Source organism: Antedon mediterranea, chromosome 5 (genome assembly GCF_964355755.1).
Source record: "Antedon mediterranea chromosome 5, ecAntMedi1.1, whole genome shotgun sequence".
Lineage (NCBI taxonomy): Eukaryota > Metazoa > Echinodermata > Crinoidea > Comatulida > Antedonidae > Antedon > Antedon mediterranea.
In genome coordinates, this window is record NC_092674.1 from 16,329,659 (window position 1) to 16,352,791 (window position 23,133).

General features: G+C 38.5%; 1 protein-coding gene across 1 annotated transcript in view; it reads left to right on the forward strand.

The window, feature by feature from the left end:
- The first annotated feature begins 13,095 nt into the window (after positions 1 to 13,095).
- LOC140049238 (uncharacterized) overlaps positions 13,096 to 23,133 on the forward strand; it is a 37,602-nt gene continuing 27,564 nt past the window's right edge. Inside the window, exons 1-6 of the mRNA XM_072094082.1 lie at positions 13,096 to 13,195; positions 15,713 to 16,379; positions 16,654 to 16,843; positions 17,034 to 17,122; positions 18,918 to 19,006; positions 19,365 to 19,448. Of these exons, the coding sequence (XP_071950183.1) occupies positions 13,184 to 13,195; positions 15,713 to 16,379; positions 16,654 to 16,843; positions 17,034 to 17,122; positions 18,918 to 19,006; positions 19,365 to 19,448 (1,131 nt within the window). The 5' untranslated portion in view covers positions 13,096 to 13,183. The remainder of the gene's footprint in view (positions 13,196 to 15,712; positions 16,380 to 16,653; positions 16,844 to 17,033; positions 17,123 to 18,917; positions 19,007 to 19,364; positions 19,449 to 23,133) is intronic.

Consider the following 23,133-nt stretch of genomic DNA (forward strand, 5'->3'; position numbering starts at 1 on the left):
GGTTAAAAATGTGAAAAATAAGTCGATTCTAATAATTTTAGCGGTCCGTTATAAATCCAAATATATATCGCGCACGGATTGATATTTCCATATTTTTATGTAATGCACCCACTTCGACCGATCGAATGAAAGGGTGACCAAATAAAAGAACCGTAACTTTTCAGCGAAAATACCAAGTCTTCTCCAATTTATTTTAACAGATTCTGGCAAAAAAGCTACTAAAGGTACAATTCATAGTGCATTGTTTTTTCACTTCACCCACATTTAAGACAAGAAATGACCTGGTTTAATGTTTTTAAAGTTATGCATTATTTTTACAAAAAGTCAAAAATTGCAGGTCTAGTGTCTTTAATAAAAACATCAACAAAATACTGGAAATACAAAACTAGAACCATAAACAGTTGTATAGATATGGTATACAGATATATTGTTTAATTTTTAACATTTTGTTATTAAAACCAGTTTTTGTTTCTTCTTTATACTGTGTGAACTCTTCAATCAAGGACTGTTCTCCCATAGGGCACAGTAGCCTACTCACAGTGGCCGAGTGTGAACTAGTACACTGGGGTAACCCCCTACTCGTCTCCAAAGTGCACACAAGCATTTTGTGTACATTGGACCTACAGTTTACAGTCCTTAACCGCACAAGACGACGGGAAGAAATATATTAAATATTAAAATATTTTCTGCTATCAATTTGATATGTAAGCCAATACAAAGCCTGCATTAAACTATAGAGAATAGAAAACTATTCAGTAATAGAGGGGGTATTTTGGGGGCGGGGGGCAGAGGTCACACGACACCATGACATCATCTCTAAATGAAGGGGTCACATACATACAGAAAATATACTAAATGTCTGTTGATTTAGTAGCACTGATCTCAATGGTAGCATATTAGGCCTACAAATGAAACATATTAAAATAATTATAAGCTAAAATAATTATGTATTTTGTATACAGTAAATGATATTAAAATATATTTTAAGATAACTAAAACTAATTTTATCAATATGCTTTTTGTAAATTCATATTCAGCACCATTATGAAACATGTTAATGTTATTAATAATCATTGATCAAACTGTTATATACTGTATATTAAATGTTCATACAGTACACTCCAACAACTCCAGGACCAAACAAAAGTTTACCCTTAATACGGCCGTTATGTTAGCACACATATTGCTCCTAGTTCATTTTATTGGGAAATTATCCCCTAAATAGGGGGTGTTACAAAGATTATTTTAAGCCGTTAATGTTACTTTATGAGATATGAGTTCAGTATGTTACCCTTTATGAGATAGGAGTTCAGTAGGCCTATGTTACCCTTTATGAGATAGGAGTTCAGTATGTCACCCATTATGAGATAGGAGTTCAGTATGTTACCCTTTATGAGATAGGAGTTCAGTATGTTACCTTTTATGAGATAGGAGTTCAGTATGTTACCCTTTATGAGATAGGAGTTCAGTATGTTACCCTTTATGGGATAGGAGTTCAGTATGTTACCCTTTATGGGATAGGAGTTCAGTATGTTACCTTTTATGAGATAGGAGTTCGGTATGTTACCCATATGAGATAGGAGGTGATCTGTATGCTAGATCGATTAAAAGCCAATCTCGTTTGCGTGTCGTTGTCGTTCATCGGCCAGGCGTTGACGGTAGAATGCACAGCGCTCTATCAAATCTGCTCGCCAGCTGTGAAAACGTACGTCTCTTGACCGAATATCATTTGGCGGCCGTGCGCAATTCGGCCACGAACATTATTGTGACCGGTCCTAAAATTCAATCGAAATCTAACGGCATGAATGATGGCGAAGATGACAACAACAACAACAACACAGAAGACTTGGTTACCGGAGCAGCCGGAGCGAATCTGATCAAAGCCAGAACCATGGGCGTTCCAATGGCAACTTCTCTACTGGACGACGTTAACAAAACGAGCACAGTAGACGAAAAAGAGAAACTTATCGGCGATCTAGTCAGATGCAGAAAGGAGAAGGAAAAGTTGAGAAAGAGTTTTCTTTTCGATAAAAGACGTGAACGACACTTGTTACCGGTTATGACGACCGAGGATGTTGGTGACGAGAGAAGTATGTATGTATAAAAACTCAATCGGGACTCGAACAGGCATCCGCCTCTCTCGATGTTCTCGTCAGAAACGTTCTATTGGGATCAATACCGGTGTCAGGGGGAGGCGCCGGCAACGTTGCACGCCACGGAACAACGTCTGCGCTTCCAGCGAAAATGTTACAGCAGATTGTCAGCGATTGTTCGGCATCGTGGCAAGATTTCATCGTCACTGCTCGACGATTGGATGAAAGAATACGGCGTACCGCTGAAACCGTGGACAAAGAGAGCGTTTGAGGACATTGAAATGATGATGCCTCTTCTGCCCTACTTTCGATCAGGCTGTGGACGGCGTATGCTCGCCGAAATGCTCGACGTTTCTGAACATGATTTCACGTCAACTTTTCAGCTTACTACTACTACTACTACTACTACTACTACTACTTCTTCTTCTTGATCGTCGAAAGAGAGAGAATCTGTGTTGTTTCTTTGTGGAATTCAAAACGGATGCATGCAGCACTGTCGGTCGCACTGCACCATCGGGAAAGAGAAGCGGTGCGCACGCAACAATTGTACCGTGCTCGAGTTTTATTTTTCTGTTGACAATCTGTATTCGAAATTCGTCGACAGCAGCAGAAGAAGCAGCAGCAGCAGCAACAGACTGTTGGAAAACAAAAGTGTCTACAATGCCGTTACAGCCGATGCGTTGAACAGTGTTTTCGTGTTTCACCTCGCCTATCCATTCACCGGGCGTAGGATGCAATGGTGCCGTTGTTTTCACGAACCTTCCCGACGGTACGTGTACAGTGATGACGGTGTTGCCGTGGAACGCTACAATCGTGTTTGCGTCAAAGAACGAATGCACACTGGTACGTTTCACATTCTTTTGCTTTTCGTTTTCGTCCATGGAAATTGGATGTCTGAGTAGGACGTTCCACGTTGTTCGGGTACGTCGCAACATCACCAGAAGATGATCACCCGCTTGATCCACGTACCATGCGCATAGGTCGCGACCGTGTTGACACGTTGCGTGCGACGTGTACAATTCACCGCCGACGCCCGTATCCAACGACTGTTCCACGCTCCACGCACCACTATCCAAATCGAACGTTTCAAATTCTTTAGCTCCACCACCGCTTAGTATCAACAAATCTTCGTTCATTCTCGTCAGGCATACCGATTCGTCTGTACGCTTCGTTGTAGAGTTTTGCAATCTTACGAACGTTCCAACGATGGCATTGTATCGATGAAGACGCATCGTCGCGTTCTCCTCGTCTGCTGGAGATACTGTGTACGCCAGATTCCGAACTACGGTAGTTCGATAGAACGGTGCCGTCATGAACGAAGCGGTAACGTGTACGTATTCTTCCAGCTGCTGTTATGGTATTGATGGTGGTGGAGGTGGCGTTGTTGTTCCGAAAGTGGCAATTTGTCGATGACTGTGACGAACACCCAACGCCGATTGCTCGTTCAATCGATGATGATGAAACACTTGTTTTACATAATGTCTCAAATCTTGAACCAGTTGATTGATGGAGGAGAGACGTACAAACGCGATTCTGTACAGCATTTCCGAATCGTTCAGTAATCTGCCTCGTATGAGTTTAACGAGAGCGTGTTGTTTTCTTCGATGTTCCGTTTTGCCGTTTTTGTTAATCCATGTGTGCACAAGATGCCAAAGATACGATTCTGGCATATAGTACACACTGTCGTGCGATTTTACTTCTGTCGGCTGATCGTGTCTGGCCGTATCCAGCCAGGTCATCAACTCTTCCCACTTGAGTTCCTGTTCGTGCAGTTTAATTTTGCCAAACGTTCTGCAAATGGCCAAGATGAAATTCTGTCGGCGGTTCTTCTGGCTTTCAGCAGATCGTGCATGCACATCTCGTACACGGCAGACGTAAACACGCAGATGGTGTCCTTGCAGCCAATCTTCTCGGCTATACTCAAGCAAGAGATTCGATCCTGATAGGAAAGAGTGGCGACAAAGTATGAGTTTCTATTCGTGTTCATGAACGTCAACAACGCGTCAACAAGTTGATCGTTTGCCATTCCAATAATGTTTACGCACCCTTTAGGCTTTTTACTCTCGTACGTGGGTATTATCCAAACCATAATCGTTTTGTCTTTCGATGTACATACTCGAATCTGTTCAGATCCTTTGTAGCCCAACGTTCTCGGTCGTTGACCGACGTATGCTAGATCTTCACGCGCTTTGTGATGATTGACAAGCAAACGTTTCTCTTCCATCTTGTTGTTAACGTCCCGGTTTTCTTTGTTTGTTTTCGTAAAACACACACACACAAATAATAATGGTATCACGATTCCATCCTTACGCCGCCGGTGATGGTATTAGATGGTACACGGGCATACAGCCAAATTCACCGATCAAAGCGACAGAACGTCGTGGCGAGTACAGACTCGATGAGACAGACATGACGGCCGGTACGTCGCGTATACCAAATTTCGGCGATAGAAGAAACTTTATGTATCCAACGTCAACTCACGCACAAAAGGATACGGACGGTGTTCGTGACATAACAACGTATCACGAATTCTTCAACAGATCCATTCAATTCAATCGAGGCGATATGCTGTTTCTTTACAACGGTCAAAGGAAAATGTCTACTGCAACACCGGCTCCTGTAAACTGTTACGCGTTACCCGAACCCAGTTTTAAAGCGAGTACGGACAAGGCAACGGTGCCGTTGCCTCACCTCCAAAACATCATCAAAGAAGAGGTTACACTCGACATCAACGACTGTTTCGATCGCGACGTGCCGCACAACGAATACATCAAAACGGTGTGTCAACGACGTGGATTCGACAGCTTTGGAACCGTACTGGCACGCATGAAAACTCCTAGAGATTTCCTCTCTTACTTTCTGCCTATCGGCTATCAGCTTTCTTTCGGTGGCAATCAATGGTTTACGAACGAATCGTATCCGTGCATAACAACGCAACATTTCGGTAAGATGATTACAACACTGTCTGGAGTTCACGAATCGTGTCGATTGAATGCAAAAGCGGGTACTAAACTGTACTTGGCCGTTGGCATGCTACCCGGAGTAACCGACGCTCTTAACTATCCATATCCTTCGCTGTTTTTTAGCAACGATCATTATATTCCCAATCAACTAAAGTCTATGGGATTTGTTTGTCGATCGAGAAACGGTTGTGTGACGCCGTGTATGGTGAAAGCCATCGGAGAGTTTGCTACCGATTTCTACGGTAACGTTCGCAGTCCCGAGATTGAACTGTTTATGAACAGATACTTTCGACCGTATCACTTTTCTTGACGCGACACACACACACACACACACTATATAATAACGTGTCAGAGCAAAAAAAAAAATCATTCAGATTCGTTCGGTATGGGAAAGTCAAAGGATATGATTGCGGAATTGAAACAGGAACTTGAAGCTATGCAAGTTGATAAGTTGAGTATGTTACAAGAACAAGATCGACTGAGAGGAAGAGTAATCGCTGCCGAAAAGTACGCCAACTCGTTACCGCAAAACATGTACAAAGACTTGACACATGCCGCCATGGACGCGCATAGGGATGTGGTAAAGGAGGAGACACAACGATACGAGATAGACAGCCTAAAGGCAAGACTCGCTGAAATGACTGTGAAGTATGAACAGTTGCGAAGGAAACTGCCCGAAACTTTGGAATTATGTTCCAAATACAAGGGGGCGACCGAGATGATCAAACTTTTACAAATTCAATGTGAAATCAACAAACAAGACTTTATGAAGGAGCAAGCGGATCGTCAAATGTTGGCCAGAAGAGCAAACTTACCGTACAAACAAACCGTTACAGAAGTCATACGAAAGCTGAATCTATTGATCGGACAGGATTATGTTGATGGTGATCTTGAAACAGACTGTGCCGACGTCAATCAAATAGAAGCAAATGTTTGTCATGCAATTGAACCGGTGCAGTTTCCTGAAGATCCATTACTAGACACGTGCGATCAACTGATGGCCGAATACGGAGCAACGGTGGTGTGAAACAATTGTGTAAAATGTCATGTATAACATAAGAAAGTAAAAATAAATGCACCACAAACCTTAATGTCTTCTTCTTATTTCATTACTGTGCGCGTGTGTTTGTAATATCGATGACAGCTAGTAGTAGGGCCTACTGTAAACGATACAAATAACAACGGCCAGAGAAGCAAAAACGTAAATTATCTGAGTGGACGTTGATGATGGTAACAAACTATGTAATACACATGACCGACAAAAACGTAAGTGGTATTAAAAAAAAACCAGTAGTAACTACCGAATACTTAGTTGGTGCTCAAATACCGATGATGATGATGATAATAATTATAAAGAATTGGTTGAGGCACATACCAATTAAAAAATACACAACAATTGGTCTGCGTTTTCTCTTCACCTTTATTTCGAACGGTTTGTTTGTTGGCCTTCACTACACTTAACTACAGTTAAAGCCGCTGATGAGCCCGCGACGACGTTGTTTCTTTCCAACGTAAGCAAACTCGTGAAACTGTGCTGCCGTGAGTTAACAAAATCTGCCCCATGTCGAATGGATTTTAATTTTCTGGTAGTTAGAACAACGATCGAATTGATCCAAGACGGATATCTGGATGGTTTTAGATGTTCAGTGTGTACAAATTCATTTCCTTCACAACAGAGAAAAAAATAAAACGATTTCAACTAACGTGCTTTCTGCATCTCGAGTACATTTTATGCGGTAGATTGTCTGTGTATGAATACAATGAATGTATATCGAACTCATAGTATTGCAAGTGCTCGTGTGTAAATTAAGCGTTTATTTGCTCAATCTCTTTGGCAAGTTTTTGTGTATCCTGACACACGGTTCTATACGTTTTAAAATCACTCGGTGACGGTACTTCGTCTTGCATCATCACCGTATCCGCCATGAATCTCTCTAAACGTCTGCAAATCAACAATTGCTCTTCACACACTCGACGATAGCTGGGTATAATGTGCTGATCGAAATGAAGACGAACCTCGTCCAACGTAATATCGTTCATTGATGTGTCTATTGTAGCTATGCTGGTTGTGATACTCTGAAGGATCTCTTTTTGATTTCTACCGCCCTACTTTTCGAATATGTGCTCACCGTGCAACACGGGATGATAGTTTTGTGAACTAGGATCATTGTTGCAAAATTGTCTCTGCTTACTGTCAACGTCATACGAGCACAGTCTACACCCTGCTGCCATCACGGATGTTGCATCATACATACACACACACACACACATATATATAGTATGTATATTTTATTTTTGTCAAGCAAAACACTATGAAGGACCTATCGATAGATTTTCTTTTTTGCTACGAAGATCCGCACGGTCTTCTAGAGTTCGAGGACGATTTTATTTTTTGCAACGAGGATGCGCACGGTCTTCTCGAGTTCGAGGACGATTTTCTTTTTTGCTACGAGGATCCGCACGGTCTTCTTGAGTTCGAAGACGAATTTCTTTTTTGCTACGAGGATCCGCATTGTTTGGGGTACGAGGACGAATTTTCTATTTTGTTACGAGGAGGCTATTTGTAGTACTTAAAAAGAGGCAATGAGATGACATTAGTTAGTTGATTACGCATCGTCGTATAGAGATGCTGTTCGTTTGGGAGAGAAATATGGCAGAATTAACAGATCTCTTTCAATGCGAATATTGTTTACGGACATGGGAAGGAAACGGTCAATGTCCTTGTTGCAACTATATAGTGACTGAAATGCAGTACGACGCTGGTGATGAAGAAAGTTTACATGCCGGGGAATGTCATGATGATGATGGTGAGATGACAAGAAGATTGTACAATATTGATTTTCCAATTGATAACGATAGTATAAAGGTGCTGTTCGTTGAGGAAGAGAAGAAAAATAGCTATATGGCAGAATTGACAGATCTCTTTCAATGCGAATATTGTTTACAGGCATGGGACGGAAACAGTCAATGTCCTTGTTGCAACTATATAGTGACTGAAATGCAATACGACGCTGGTGATGAAGAAATTTACATGCCGGGGAATGTCATGATGATGATGGTGAGATGACAAGAAGATTGTACAATATTGATTTGCCAATTGATAACGATAGTATAAAGGTGCTGTTCGTTGAGGAAGAGAAGAAAAATAGCTATATGGCAGAATTGACAGATCACTTTCAATGCGAACACTGTTTACAGACATGGGACGGAAACGGTCAATGTCCTTGTTGGTACACGCGCAACGATACAGTGACTGAAATACAATACGAAAACGATCCAGTGTTGCAGTACAATAATGAAGAATGTTTACATGCCGACAACGCCCGGGAATATCATGATGATGATGATGACATCGTTGATCATGAGATAACAAGAAAGTTGAACCATATCGATTTGGATCCAATGTTATGCGAAGAAACGTATAGTAGTAATACATCGAATGACCAATCGATTACCGATTCGCCAATAATCTTTGTTGATTCACCACAATCGTCAGCGACGGTGGTAAGCGACGAAGAAGACCATTTGATTACGTGTGACGCGTGCATGAACGTATGGGATGGATTCTCTCAGTGTCCGTGTCTACCTACTACCTAGCACGTTTAAACTTACTGTTGCCTTTACACAATAGAACTACGAACATGTTTGCCGTTACGACGACTGTGTTACTCAATAGTTGGTACGTATATTGGAATCATCGATGTGCTGCTGTTTGTTTTTGTTTTTTTTATATAGTGATTGTGAAGAATTGATAACGGGTATAAACGCTAGAGATCTTGAAACTGTGTTTTCATGATCTATCTATTACACATGTTGTTTATGGGATTGTTTACTTTGATTCATGAATTGAAACAAATCTTTTACCATAATCTAAATGTAGATGTAGATGTAGATGTAGATGTAGTTGTAGTTGTAGATGTAGATGTAGATGTAGATGTAGTTGTAGTTGTAGATGTAGATGCAGATGCAGATGCAGATGCAGATGCAGATGCAGATGCAGATGCAGATGCAGTTGCAGTTGCAGTTGCAGTTGCAGTTGCAGTTGCAGTTGCAGTTGCAGTTGCAGTAGCAGTAGCAGTAGCAGTAGCAGTAGCAGTAGCAGCTGCTGCTGCTGCTGCTGCTGCTGCTGCTGCTGCTGCTGCTGCTGCTGCTGCTGCTGCTGCTGCTGCTGCTGCTGCGGCAGCGGCAGCGGCAGCGGCAGCGGCAGCGGTACTGCTACTGCTGCAGCAGCAGCAGCAGCAGCAGCAGTAGTAGTGACAAATAAAACCAAAAGCAAAGACGTGCGTTACATTGTGTTTTTTTTTTAATAATGACTCTTGGACGAACAAAATAAATTAAAAAAAAGCTACAATAAATCGTTTTATATAGACAATAATGAATTACACGACCGCGTGAAGCACGAGGTGAGGCCTCTATCGATCGTTTCTCCATTCTTCTCAATGTGTATCATTATTGGAATACGTTCGATGGGTACTCGTCTGTCGAAAAACATGCAGCACGTCCACTTTAACCGTTCATCTTCACGTTCGTAAAGTAGGCCTACAAGTTGATCGTGTTGCTTCAATCGACAATCGTTCCAATTGAATTTCCACGAAATAGGCTCCGATTGAATTGTGACGACGTTCCTTTTTGTCTTGACCGTTCGGTTATAGATTCCACATGATCGTCGAAACGACTGCACGATACCCGTCTCTGCGTCGGTCTCAAGAACTAACGGTTTCAGTAACGCTTTAACAAACTCGTCGGCTCTACCACCTTTTCCCCAATCTCTCAACACTCTTCCCACCAGCGTTACACACTCGTTCGTATGCGTGCGTTATACGTTGACTGTGCGACGTTGAACAAATGCATGTGGATAGCTGGTACGAAGGAGACAAAGAGACGATCGAAACACTTTATCGACGCCAAGTTATGTTTGTGTGCATGACTTCTGAAATCGGTGAGTACACGAACGCGATCGTTCAGTCTGTTCCATAGACGATTCATAACGACAGATTCCAGGAACGGATAGGGATCGTAGCCGACTCTTTCTATTTCTCTTGCTCTTCGAACTACTCCATCGCTCGTCTGGAACGTTGGAAATTTAATCCAATTGAGTCGTGGTGGTGTTGGTAAAAGTACAGGCACCGTTTGAAATGTGACTAAAGACTCGTAAACGTACACCATATCGTTACGTTTGCAAGCGACGATTCTGTGCTGGTAATATTCGCGTTCTATTGCATCCGCGTCCAGATAGTATTCTGACAGCATGTCGTTAGAAAAGTACTTGGAGTGGAGACGCTACTGGACGTTTGACAGTGACTTTTCTGACGCCTGCGATCGTGACGAGAATGTAATCGATAGAGTCGATGTTCGTGGTTATATGGCCATGCAGGATGAATTCGACGTACTATGCAAAAGATCAACGTGCGAAGCTTGGCGAATTGCCTAGCTGTCGATTAGCCTCGACTCGACCACACATTTTGTGTGAAGAAGAGTGCGCGAAGGCATCACGTGAATTGACTTAGAATCCTAGGCCTACTGTAGAAAGTATCGTATCGCAGTTGTGTAATCACTTCTTGTTGCTATACGCTTGGGTGCACACGGAACAACAAATTTAACTGATGAATTATTCATGTTTATTTTGTGACGTTTCATGAGGGGTCCCCAACTTATGTACGAAAAAAAAATCGCAGGCCGGCTAAGGACTAAACAATTAATAAACAAAACAACTTGGCAACACGATTTCATATTTCAACAGCCTCGATCGTACATTCAGCACTGTACGTAGGCCTACTCGATCTTTTTCATTTTGAAACAAAATGATCATTGGTTGATTCGAAATCCATATTTACATACCGCCCGCCCCATATAGCCAAATACGGTATGATAACCTACGTCATTCTTATCGGATGTTTGCGGTCTGCAAATCGATTTCTATACGTGTATTTTCAGGCAAAAATCGCGGTCGAAATAAAAACAAATAAATAAAATAAAATAAAACAATTCAGACTTGGGGCAAGTCTACTATGACCATAACTGCCTTACAATTTCTGAGATATGAAAAGTGTGCTCTAAACCAAAAATGTTTGTGCCGGCTATATGTCAAAGGTCAAAATTAAGGGTTTATTGACAGTTTTATGATTTTTATTACATTAGAACAAATATAAACATATACTTTGCGAGTAATTTGAGACCACAATTACCACTCTCTGATCAGTGGTTAATGAGATATTCATATGGCCAATTTCTTGACCAGTCGTCAGAAAAGGGGGTTCTGTCCACTTTTGACAAAAGTTTCCCATTAGAGTGAATAGAAATATGGTTCTTCTGAGTAGTTTGGCACAACAAATATTCCAATACACCTAGTAGTTACCAAGTTACGCACAGTACTAACTTTGACCATATTGACCTTTTGGCCGCTGTACTGACCAAGCGCCCCATTTTTTTCGGCCAACAGCAAAAAATTGATCTGTATTGATATAAGGAAGCAAAAAACCATTGTTAACATAGTTTGCTAGAGCCTTAGAGGGTGCACGTAAACCCTTTCTGGCTCCCCAACTATTGGTTCAAAGTGGGTGCAAAGACATGTCCCCTAAAATTGTACTTAGGCCTATACTTTGAATTATACAAAATTTGTGAGTTGTAAGGTAAAGACAATTTTGAAAAATAGAGCTGCTAGGTCCCCAGAAATTACACTTAGGCCTATACTTTAAAAAGGTCTGGCTATATTATTAGGAAGGAAAATATGCCTCATTTTAGATACACCGAAACCAAAGGTACTACTGTAGTAAACATTGCTATCAGACTACGGTTACAGAGTATTTGCGTGCTTTTGCTGATAGCTTCCGGGAATTTCCCTTTTAAAATTCCATCGAAAGCTGGACACTTGGAATACTGAATCTATGCTTTCACTGTACCGTTGTCATACAGTAGCTAGAAAGTATTGATTTATTAATAATACTCAAACATACAATTAGCATTGATCTACAATCAACCCATTTCTTATTTGCCTTTCCCACGCACTCTATTTCTTTTTTCTTCAGCCTGGTACGAATTTGCTATTCCACCTGCCTCCTCGACTGTTATTACGCAACATGGTGGGAGCCTCTGCAAAACTCAAGACGATAATAAATATTAATTTAAGGGTAGTTAGTCGCTTTTAAAGTTGAAAATCCTTGATTTGGCACACTTAGTTAGTATAGGGTATTGTTTTATTTTTGTTAGGAAATAGATCATATTTCTCCCCGCGCAGGGGTTTCCCCTGACCTGATAGCGCGTTTAGTGCGACACCGCGGAGTAATTACGGCGGGGTTCCTCTAATTGGGAGCATTGCCGAGGTGCGAAATCTACACGGCGGAGCTTCCCCTTTTATACCTACACGTTCCCTGTTATTTTGTGTTTAAATAGAATATCATTGCGTAATTTAACACACTTGTAAACTATTTTAATGTTTTGCGATGTGTGGCGACTTTGCTATGGGGCGACTTGACTAATCCCTCCTAAATACGACGCAAAACAAATAAACATACTAGTTGACGTTTTTTAAAAGTAAATTGTCCTCTGAAAATAGGCTTGAAAACGCTATGTTATTTCTGTTAGTTACGAAGCGTTGCACGGCGTCATCAATCGATGTCTTCTGTTTCGTGAAATAAGCCTATACACGCACTAAATTATTTGTTCGTATCAGTCGTTTAATTTTCTGATAATATAAACTGTGGACACGTACAAGTTTCCGCAGTGTGGCCTACTGCATCCTTGATGCTGATTGATTATTTTTTACACCAATCGCCTCAAAAGTATAATGAAAATGCAAAACACACACAATATATCCTATTTTGTATAATTTACACTTTATACTGGGTAATGGGGCTTGGTTATAATTGATAGGGACTTGGTTGGGCTTAGTATTTAAGAGGACTCAACTGAAGGCACACTTGGCGTTTCATAACCGTTAGCATGGCGACACGATACGTCACACAGTACACACGCCACACCACTTTTGTGAACAACATAAACAAAGTCGTAAACAACTCTTGCTTGGAGTTTGCTAGGCCTAAATTATTTTCTGTTGATTCGACGATTGGATTTACTTATTCATCTTAACTAATATATTTTATATAGGCCTAACGCCCAAATAATGTTGAAATGCCTTCCTATGTGAGTTTAAAAACTGCAAATATCGGAGTTTTGTTACCTACATTCATCATGCAGCCTCTAGCCTTGGTGTGGTGGTAGGGCCAGGCTAGACCCTAGCTAGGCCTGGTGTGGTGGTAGGGCCAGGCTAGACCCTAGGCCTCTAGATAGGCCTCTAGGCTCTAGCCTATATATAGGCTAGGCCTAGAGGGCCTAGGCTAGGCCTTGTCTAGTAGGCCCCCTCCTAGCCTAGCTAGCTAGTACGGTTGGGCTAGCCTAGCCTAGTAGCTTGCGGGCAGGACCTCGTGTACGGTGTAGGTTACTATTAGTATTAGAGTAGCCTAGGCCCTAGCCTACTAGGCTAGGCCTAGGTCTAAACTAAGTAAAGTAGCCTAGTACAGTTGTAGTAGGCCTAGCTAGGCTAGCTAGGATGGATCAGGTAGGATTGGATGGTACTGTAGGCTTCGATAGCTACCCTGCTTGGTGGGACACCCTCGTCCGGCGCTCGGCAGTTTCGCACCTAAAACTAAACTGGGCATAATAAGACTTCTCGGTCATTCACCATTACTGCCGCGCAGCGGGTGAATGTTTTTAAATTGGATAAGCTAGAGAGATTGTGATGCGACAGTGCAGTAGCACCCTCCTTCCTACCTAGTAGGGTTAATTAATCTCTAGGCCTATACTTTAAAAAGTAAACTGCTAGGCCTACTAGCTAGCCTAGGCCTAGCTAGAGAGGCCTACACCTACTATAGGCCTAGGTGGTGGAGTACAGTAGCTAGCCTCCAAACAGGTCGGTCAGTTTTTTCCATACAATAGTTCCTCCATCCTTTCACTTTGGACTCAATCGACTCTTCGGATAGGAAGTCTGCTTACAAACTAGGCCTACTTTGTGTCTGATAGGCAGCACAACGACACCGACGAGGCTAGCCGCGATTGACCAATTATATTTCAGAGATCATGCAGGTTATTGGATCCCCAGATGTAGAGACAATTGAACGAAAACATTATGAAAGGGGTTTTGTTTTTTTTTCAGTTTATAATTACTGTTCCCTTGATTGAATTTATGATTGAATTTATTTGATGCTCAACATTAATATAACGAACAGACAAAAGACAAAATAACGAGCATCAGGAACACCCATTAGGCCGGAAAAACCAGCCCATTTCCAATGGGGTCCAAATTGCACATAACAAACAATAGAAAATACAACATTATAAAACTATAAATATATAAATATACATAAAAATAAAGCCCAGTAAAACAGAAAAATTAAAAGAGAAAGCAAACAAGTAATGAGAAAAATTGCACGTTATCAAGACCATTATAGTTATCAAAATTATTCTAAATATAAAATATATTTATATTATATATAAGGTCATTATATAAAAAAGGTCCACTTTTTCAGGCCTCTATGCCTGATATTTTCAAAGTATAAGTGTAATTTTTGAAGACCTGTAGCTCTTGTTTTCAAAATTTTCTTAGCTCAGTCCCAACCATAGAGCTGGTCATGGATACTTATAAATTTTGTTTCATATTTCAAAGTAAAATAAGTGCATTTTCCGAGGACCTAACAGCTCTATTTTTCGAAAAATTGTCTTAGCTCAGTCCCAACCATGGTAGCTGGTCCTGAAGATACTGTAGTTTGTTTTATATTTCAAAGAAGGCCTATAATCTAATTTCCGGTGACCTTATAGAAGCAACTCTATTTTTCTAAATTTTCTTAGCTCCATCCCCAAGCATGGTGGGCTGGAATTTTGTTTCATATACCAATGTATAATTGCAATTTCTGGGGACCTAGCAGCTCTATTTTTCAAAATTGTCTTGCAGGTCAGCTCAAGGGTGTTAGTCCTGCGCATTTACAATTCACATCCCCATACAGCAACCAGCCTACACGTGCCTCTGCGATTAACGATATCTTGGCCTGTGGCCATGTTTTATGTTCGCATATTTTTTCTATGCTACAATTTACCAGATAATTAATATAGGTATATTGAAAAAGGTCACTTCATTATTAAAATTGAAATAATTGATTTACACACAGTCATCACATTGGACCTTGTGTGCAATGTGTTTTGCACACAGTATTTTATTTAAGTACCATAACAAAATGGAAATAGTTGACTACCCTAAATCTGATTAAAACGGCCTCAAACTGTGCTACAATGCACCCCAACCCTTAAAAGGGCAATTTCCGGTAACTTAGCAGCTCTAATTTAAAAAAAATTTTCTACTACAGAATTTTTGTTCCATATTTCAAATTAAGTTTCATTTCCGGGCATCGTAACAGCTTTATTTTTTCAATTTTTCTTACCTCAGCCCCAGTGACGATGGTGGGCCGAGGTCCTAGGTCCTAGGTCTTGTACATTTTTATTTCAAATTAAGTGCCATTCGAGCAGCTCTATTTTCTCCATGAAAATGTTATCAACAGTTTTTTGTATTGTTGTGGTTTTTTTATTCGAAATGAAATAATCTCAAAATTGTAAATTTTTGTTTGGAAAAAGCTTGAACTCATTTTTTTTTATAATTTTTATACTGTACAGATTTGTAGGAAGAGTAACCAACTTCTCAGAAGACCCATAGCACCATCACAAACATCAACAGTAGAACAAGTTGAAAAAGATTTAAATGAAAAGAATGTTATAGTGCATGAAACAAAGTCATTTGTCAGCTCATGCCAGAATTTATCTCCAGTGCCAAGTGTTGCACCAACTCTAGCGTCAGATATTGAAACAGGGGATTTTGCAGAGTTTCAGACACCAGCAAACACACCACGCACACGAGCAAAGAGTAGGAAATCACAAAAAAATGCTTGTGCACCCCTTTTCACTGGAAAACATGATTTTAGATTTAAGATAGAGCCTAGGTATCAATTGAGCCACAATTACTTACCTAAGGTTGAGTCACCCTCAATAGTATATCCTTATAAACCAAGAGGACCAGATGCATTTCCATTTAGAGAGCCTATGCGACCTCCAGAAGTTAAAAAGGAACTTTTATATACAGACACTTTTGATATGGAGAATTTAAAGTTTCCTGAATTTACATTAAATGACTTTCAGTTTGATATCAATTCTATTTATGAAATGCCAAAAGTTACTATGACAAAAGCTGTGCTATCAAAACAGAACTATAAGAAATTAACAACATTGTTCGCAACATTAGTTAAAACACCAAGACAAGAGAAAGTAAACACAATTCAGCTAAAAGGTAGGATTAATATGTCCTAATAATTTAATTAAAGGCAAATGACTAATCAATGTACTGTTATAATTTTTATTATTATAATGTTTTTTTTACATTATTTATGCATGTTAACCTATTTGTTTTGTTCAAACTTGTTTTCTTACATGTAAAACTTAACTTGCTTATGTAGTGACATGCCAACTTGTTACTTTATATATCATTTATGCTTGTGTAAGTGTGGAAATAAATATTACTTACTAAACTATTACTTATTACTAAAATATTTCATTGTTTATAGGTGAAAATATTCCTAATGTTCAGCCCAGAATTCCTCAGTGTCAGTTGTTGGCTGAAATTGCATTAACAATTCGTCAACAAATGCGAGAGTTGATGAATGAAGGTATACATAATGATATTACTCAAGTCTATATAACATCAAACAGTCAGTTGACTCCATTGGACAAAGGCAAACCAATGCGGAAAAAAGTGTAAGTTTTTTACTTTTATTGCTTGTTATTTAACCATTTGTACTAAAATACTGTAAAGCATGCATTTTAACCTATTTTTCAACTACTGAAATTCAACTACAAAATTATTTTGAATGGTGGCTAGGCATGCAAGAGAGAATTTTTTTTATGGATGATGATAATAATACAATACTCTTTCTTTGTTTTACAGACATGACATGCCATATGTGAATGAAGCAATAGTTACAGTTCCAGTTGCTAAATATTTTCAAGGGGCCAAGCGTAGTTATTCTCCTTTCAGTAAGTTCATGCACATAATGCCAGCCGTTGGTACATTTGTTCTTAAGGAAAGCCTAGGCACAATCAGTCTTTCTTATTTATCTCACACTGTTCAGTTAAATGTTCATAGCCTATTTGTGTTTCATAACATTATTTTCTTCTTCTTTAATCTCCCCTTTTTTCTACTCTAATTGGATGACCCAATAACGGTGTAACAGGTGGAACATTTGTAGAGTGAAATGTGACTCTGTAATTCCAAAAATCCATGATAATCTTTTTACTATAAGAACTCACAATACTGTCTGTCTGTTATATCCGGGTGACATAGGTTTAATGTTGTCTACTCTTGTTCCTGCTTGGCGTAATAAGATAATCAATATTTAATTTCGGTCTAAAATATGGCATCAACTGTCTTTGACACTGTGTCAACCTCAATTGTTTTTATGGTATATATTTTTATTATAACGCACCTGATTGTAGTCTTGCAATTTCATTGGTTATTGATGTTTCATTTGAAATTAGCCCTACCTAACAAAAAAGTGATAACAATTGTGATAATTAATGCACTCAAATTCACGTTCAGCTTTTCTTTAAACATATTGGGCATTTTTGCCATGCGACGTTGTTGACTAATCGCGTTCCGAAATCAACGTGTTGTCGCAGCCTCTATACTCCACATTATTGTTTGTTTGTTTAAAATAATATCTAAATAGATTCTTGTCATTTGAATTGAATAATAGGTACATTTGATTCACATTAAAACAGTAACATTTAATTGGCTTTTTGTAAATATATGTTTTTTTATATTAAATATTTTATTTATTTGTATATTTTTATAAACACACCTACTGTAGTTTCAATTATGTCAACAACTGACCAAACAATCTTAGGCCTAACCTAATACTAATACAGTAGCAAACTGATCTTTAATTCTGTTTTTTTCCTAATGATTCCACTTCTTGTAGTAATGTACCCATTAATTAATCACAATACTACAAACGATCTAAAACTAATTTAAATGCTTATTTTGGTCTAATTTAATACATACATGCCAACATCTGAAGTTAAAAAAACGGGAAGTGGTGTTTTTTGTCAACAGCACCCTCTGTCTATTATTCGAGATGTAAGGAGTGCAGTGTGTGACATCATAAGCAGTATCACATGGTGGCTATGTGAGGGGAATCCCTTTTCTGTTCATAAAAAAATTATGACTGCAGATGGTCGTGCAATGGCTTAAGAATCATAAATTTGCTTGTGAAGCCTTTTTGTTGTATTTTAATGCAGAAAACAACACATTATACATCAAAATTCAGTTACCTTTGTAATCAGGGAGAAAATGTTAATCGGCATGTATGATATCTCTAAAAAAAATGATATATCTCTAAAAAAATGATATAGGCGGCACTGTTTGATTTATAAATAAATTAAATGGTCCTAAAAAAATATTTTCCGTTTGCAAAAAAAAGATTTTTTTTTCGACTTTACTATTTAATGATTGTGAAATAGTGCATACTACTTCATGCCATGTGACCCACAATCATCTAATTAAATGACAGGAATTTATTTAGGTGTTGTAAATATAACAAAACAAATATTGAATGTTTTGTATTCGTTGAATGGAGAGAATATTTCATTTGATGAAAAATTGATGGCTCTGTTTCATTAAATGAAATAGAACAGTCAAATCATGAAATATTCTCACTAAGTATCCACCTCTAAATCAGTCATTATTTGTATATTATTTTACAGCTATAGTAATTTTAATTATGGTTTTAATGAGCTGAATGGAAAATTCAGTGAACTATTTTTTTTACAGATGATTCTGACCAGTCTTCAACAATAACCCCAGCAGAGCTGGCTATTCTAGATTGCCTAGTGAATGGTGGTCTTGCATTGAGCTTAAAAGTATGTGTTCTTATGTCAGGTGACTATTGCCTCACATTAATATCTGAGCTCTCAACATCTTACTCTTTGTGTTACTTCATATAAATGTCAAACAATGAATCATGTGAATAAAATAGAATTCAAAAATATAATTTGAATAGAAATTATATGTTTAGTGACTTTCTCAAATGATAATATGAATTTTCTATGAGTACAGTATACTACCTACCTAAAAGAAAGAAAAAAGAATTAAAAGTTAATGAAACTAAAAAAGCAGTGTATGTACCTTAGTTGAGCATTTCAAATATTATTATATTAATTATTATATATATATAATATTGTCTCTATTTTTAATTGAATTAATTTTGTCACATTTTAGGCTCATTTTATTGCACAGTTACCCGAGATTACACCTCTAAGGACAACTTTAACCTACCTGAACCTTTCTTTCAATAACTTTTGGGTAAGTCTATTTCAGTCTCATTAAATTAATGTGTTTTAACAGAGTTGTAACAAAATAGATTGACAGTAATTGTATTACATCAGGCATGGATCCTCCACCTAATTTTTTTTGGCTTATAGCCCTGGGCCTGGTCTACTACTAAAGGTTTTTTTTTGTACCTTTTGTATCAATTTCCTTCAGCGTGTATAGGCTTTGTCAAATGTTTTACCCTACCCTGACGTAATTTGTACTTTATACTATGTACATTGAGAATTCTCCTGTAGACCACTAACCTTGCGCTGATGGCTAGGGGTTAGCGCCTGCAATAAGGTTGATGTTTATATGCCACAACTCTACAGATGTAGGGCGAATAATGTATTTGAATAACTGTCAATAACTCAATACAACAACATGAAAATCAAAGCAACAACTAACGAACAACGCCAGCCCAAGAGGGTGCACTGGCGTGACTACTTTTCTTTCTTCTTCATAAAAAAGTATCAGTTTTTATCTAATACAATTTCCTTTAAAGCAATACATGAGAAAAGCAAAATATATGGTAACCGGGTTCACAAAATCAAAGCTAATAATAAAATAATGTTAGTCTGTGTATAATTTTTAAAATAATAATATCGTGCAAGATCGTAAAACCACTAGTCCATAATAAATTCAGCAAATCGGTTTGGTAGGTGGTGAGAGCGTTGAGGTCTTAAGCAAGACTGAGTTGGTTGGTTCATCGCGAAACTGGTTGTAGGGCGGATCACTATCACGGTGTTTGTGGCACCGTCGACAAGCGGAGAAGATATCTCGACAGGAATAACAGGCTGAACCGGGGCTACCACGGTAGGTCCAAATGTATAATCCTCATAGTCTGATCCCTTTACTCTGGTACTTTCGTGAAGTAAGCGTACTAGGAGCAAGTATAGAGCTAGGAACTTTAAAGCATTCGGATCGCTTAACACAGTAAGATGTGTTTCGTAACTGGGTTCCACTGAACTTGCGAACGCAACACCATGTACCATCAACAGATACGACAAGGTATCTCTTACGAGCGTTAGACTTGTTAAGGTCTGCATAAAGGTATACGAGATCACCCACCTCCACAGGAGTTCACGATTGGGAGCTTTTGAAATTTGACTGTATTTGTGATTAGCGGTGCGCGTTGAGTGCTGTTCTTTGGATAAGCTCGAGGTCAGAGAGTGGGATCTGTTCGTGGGAAAACTGGTCACGCTGGGTCCACATCTCACGAGCGGATAAACCACGGGAGCGAATGCATGAGTTGAGTTGTGCGGTTGCAATAGGCGATATAAAACCAGCATCAGGATCCAAACGAAGTAGCTCATCTTCCATGGAGCTTTAACAATTGTGCTTCGGGAAATAACAGGACAGTAGTTTGCGATCTGGCCTAGCATGAGCTCGAGCATGTGTACCCTTTTCTGAGCAGTACGTCGACGTGCTCTAGGGACAGCGTCATCATCGTCCTCAAATAGGCGGAGGGATCTGGTTTTGGTGGCCCATTGTGTGCCTTCTATAAAGAATGGAGCAAAATTTTCATCCAACAAAAGTGTATAAATAATGTTCTGCTGCCATGACTCAAATGAGTTTATTGTTTCAGTTTTGGTTAAGCTCCACTGTTTAGGAGCTCTGTTAACGTTCGCCATCCTACCAGCTATATGTGCTGGCTGGTCGTACGCCTCTGTGCGTTAGTGCGGTCTCGTAGATAATACGGTCTGGTTTTAACAGTAGGTTCGAATATCTTGGGCCGCCACCATGCCAATAAGGTTGATGTTTATATGCCACAACTCTACAGATCACACATAGACCGATGTAATGCCACTAATGTATTTTAATAACTGTCAATAACTCAATACAACAACATTTTTTCCAAGTTTCAAGTTTCAATTTATTTATCAAACACAAAAAGTAAAACAGGTGATAAAATAAGAACCATTGTGAACGAAAGGAAGACCAATAAGAGCATACAGTAGATCATAACAAATGGTCACCTAAAAAAAACAGAAAGTATAAAAAGTAAAAAATAGTTTATATGCCACCAACATTAAGATAAGTGCGGTTACAATGAACCACTTGAAGGCGATCCCACAAACCCTGTAATGTTTAAGTTTTAGTAAAAGTATTTTGTGGTCTATCGTGTCAAAAGCCTTCGAGAGGTCCAGGAAAATTCCAAGAGTATGGCACTTTTTGTCTAACTCGGTCACAATTTTATTATAGGCTTCAAGTATCGCCATGTATGAGGATGTTTAGATCTAAAACCAAATTGGGAATTGTGTAATAAATTAAAGCGAGAAATAAAATTATATAGTCTTGTGTGGACAATCTTTTCTAATAGTTTTGAAAAGACGAGAAGAAAAGATAGCATCAGCTTTTAAGTGATCATGACCACAACTGGTACCAGATTTTAATGATTGACATAGTTCAATTACTTCATTAGAATTTGTTGGGGTAAAATATAATGAATTTATTGGTGAAATAACATAAAATCCTTGTTTGATGATTGCATTTTAGAGGCCAGATTAGATCCAATATTAACAAAATAAGAATTAAAATGGTCAGAAATTGTACATGGATCAGATAGAAGAATTATTTATTTTAAATGTTCCAGGAAGAGTATGAGTTTTATGACAACCTAAGATAGTGTTAAGAATGTTCCAAGTTTGTTTAGAATTGTATTTACAACTTTCAAGTTTTTCGGAATAATATTGTCTTTTGGAGACTCTAATTAAGGTAGTAAATGTACATTCCGATAATGATGGCATTTTTGTTGGTTTAGATCTGTGGGATTGTTCATATACTTTTTGTAGAGTTTTTGTTTTCGATTTATAGATTTAATCACAGCAGAAAATATCCACGGCTTCTTGGAAATACAAGTTTGCCTACGGCCAGAAAGAGATCGAGAATTTACAATTGCAAAAAAAAATATTTGATAAATACATCATATGCATCCTAATTATAATTTAAAACAAAAGACCAATCTGTTTCAGATACATTATTATAAAAAGCATTTAGCCTATTTTGCTTAAACAAACGGTGCATTTAGAAAATTGTTGATGGTATCGTTAACATTGTATTTTAATAAATCTAGATTGAAATCACCAGAGATGTAACATTTTTTGCCTTCACTGGTAACCTTAGATAAACAATTTTCAAGATCATTTTTAAACAAGTTGCAATCCGTAAATAAACATTTCCAACAATAATATTTTTACAGATTGGATTTGAGATTTCGATAAATGAAGATTCGGAGTGGTTATTAATTGATGATTCAACTATTAATTTAAGATCAATTCTTACAAAGAATTCAACGGAGTTATGAATATAGATTGCTGAACCACCACTCATTCGTTCAAGACGGAAATTGCTTATTAAGTTGTAATTTTCAAGATCTATTATATTTGAGTTATTGTCATCAAACCATGTCTCTGACATTGCATTTACTGTAAAGGTATGACTTAAACTGAATATAAAAGAGCGGATGTTATCGATTTATTAAGGCTGCGTGGATTTATGTGCAAAATTGAAAAATCATTTTCATGGGGAGACATTTCTATATTATTATCATATATATTGTTTGAAGGTTTGGATGGCGAAATCAAATGTTGATATACTGTTTGCGGTTCACCTTCTCAGAACTAATATACGTGGTGTACCGCAAACAGTATCAACAATATTATCATATAAATATGAA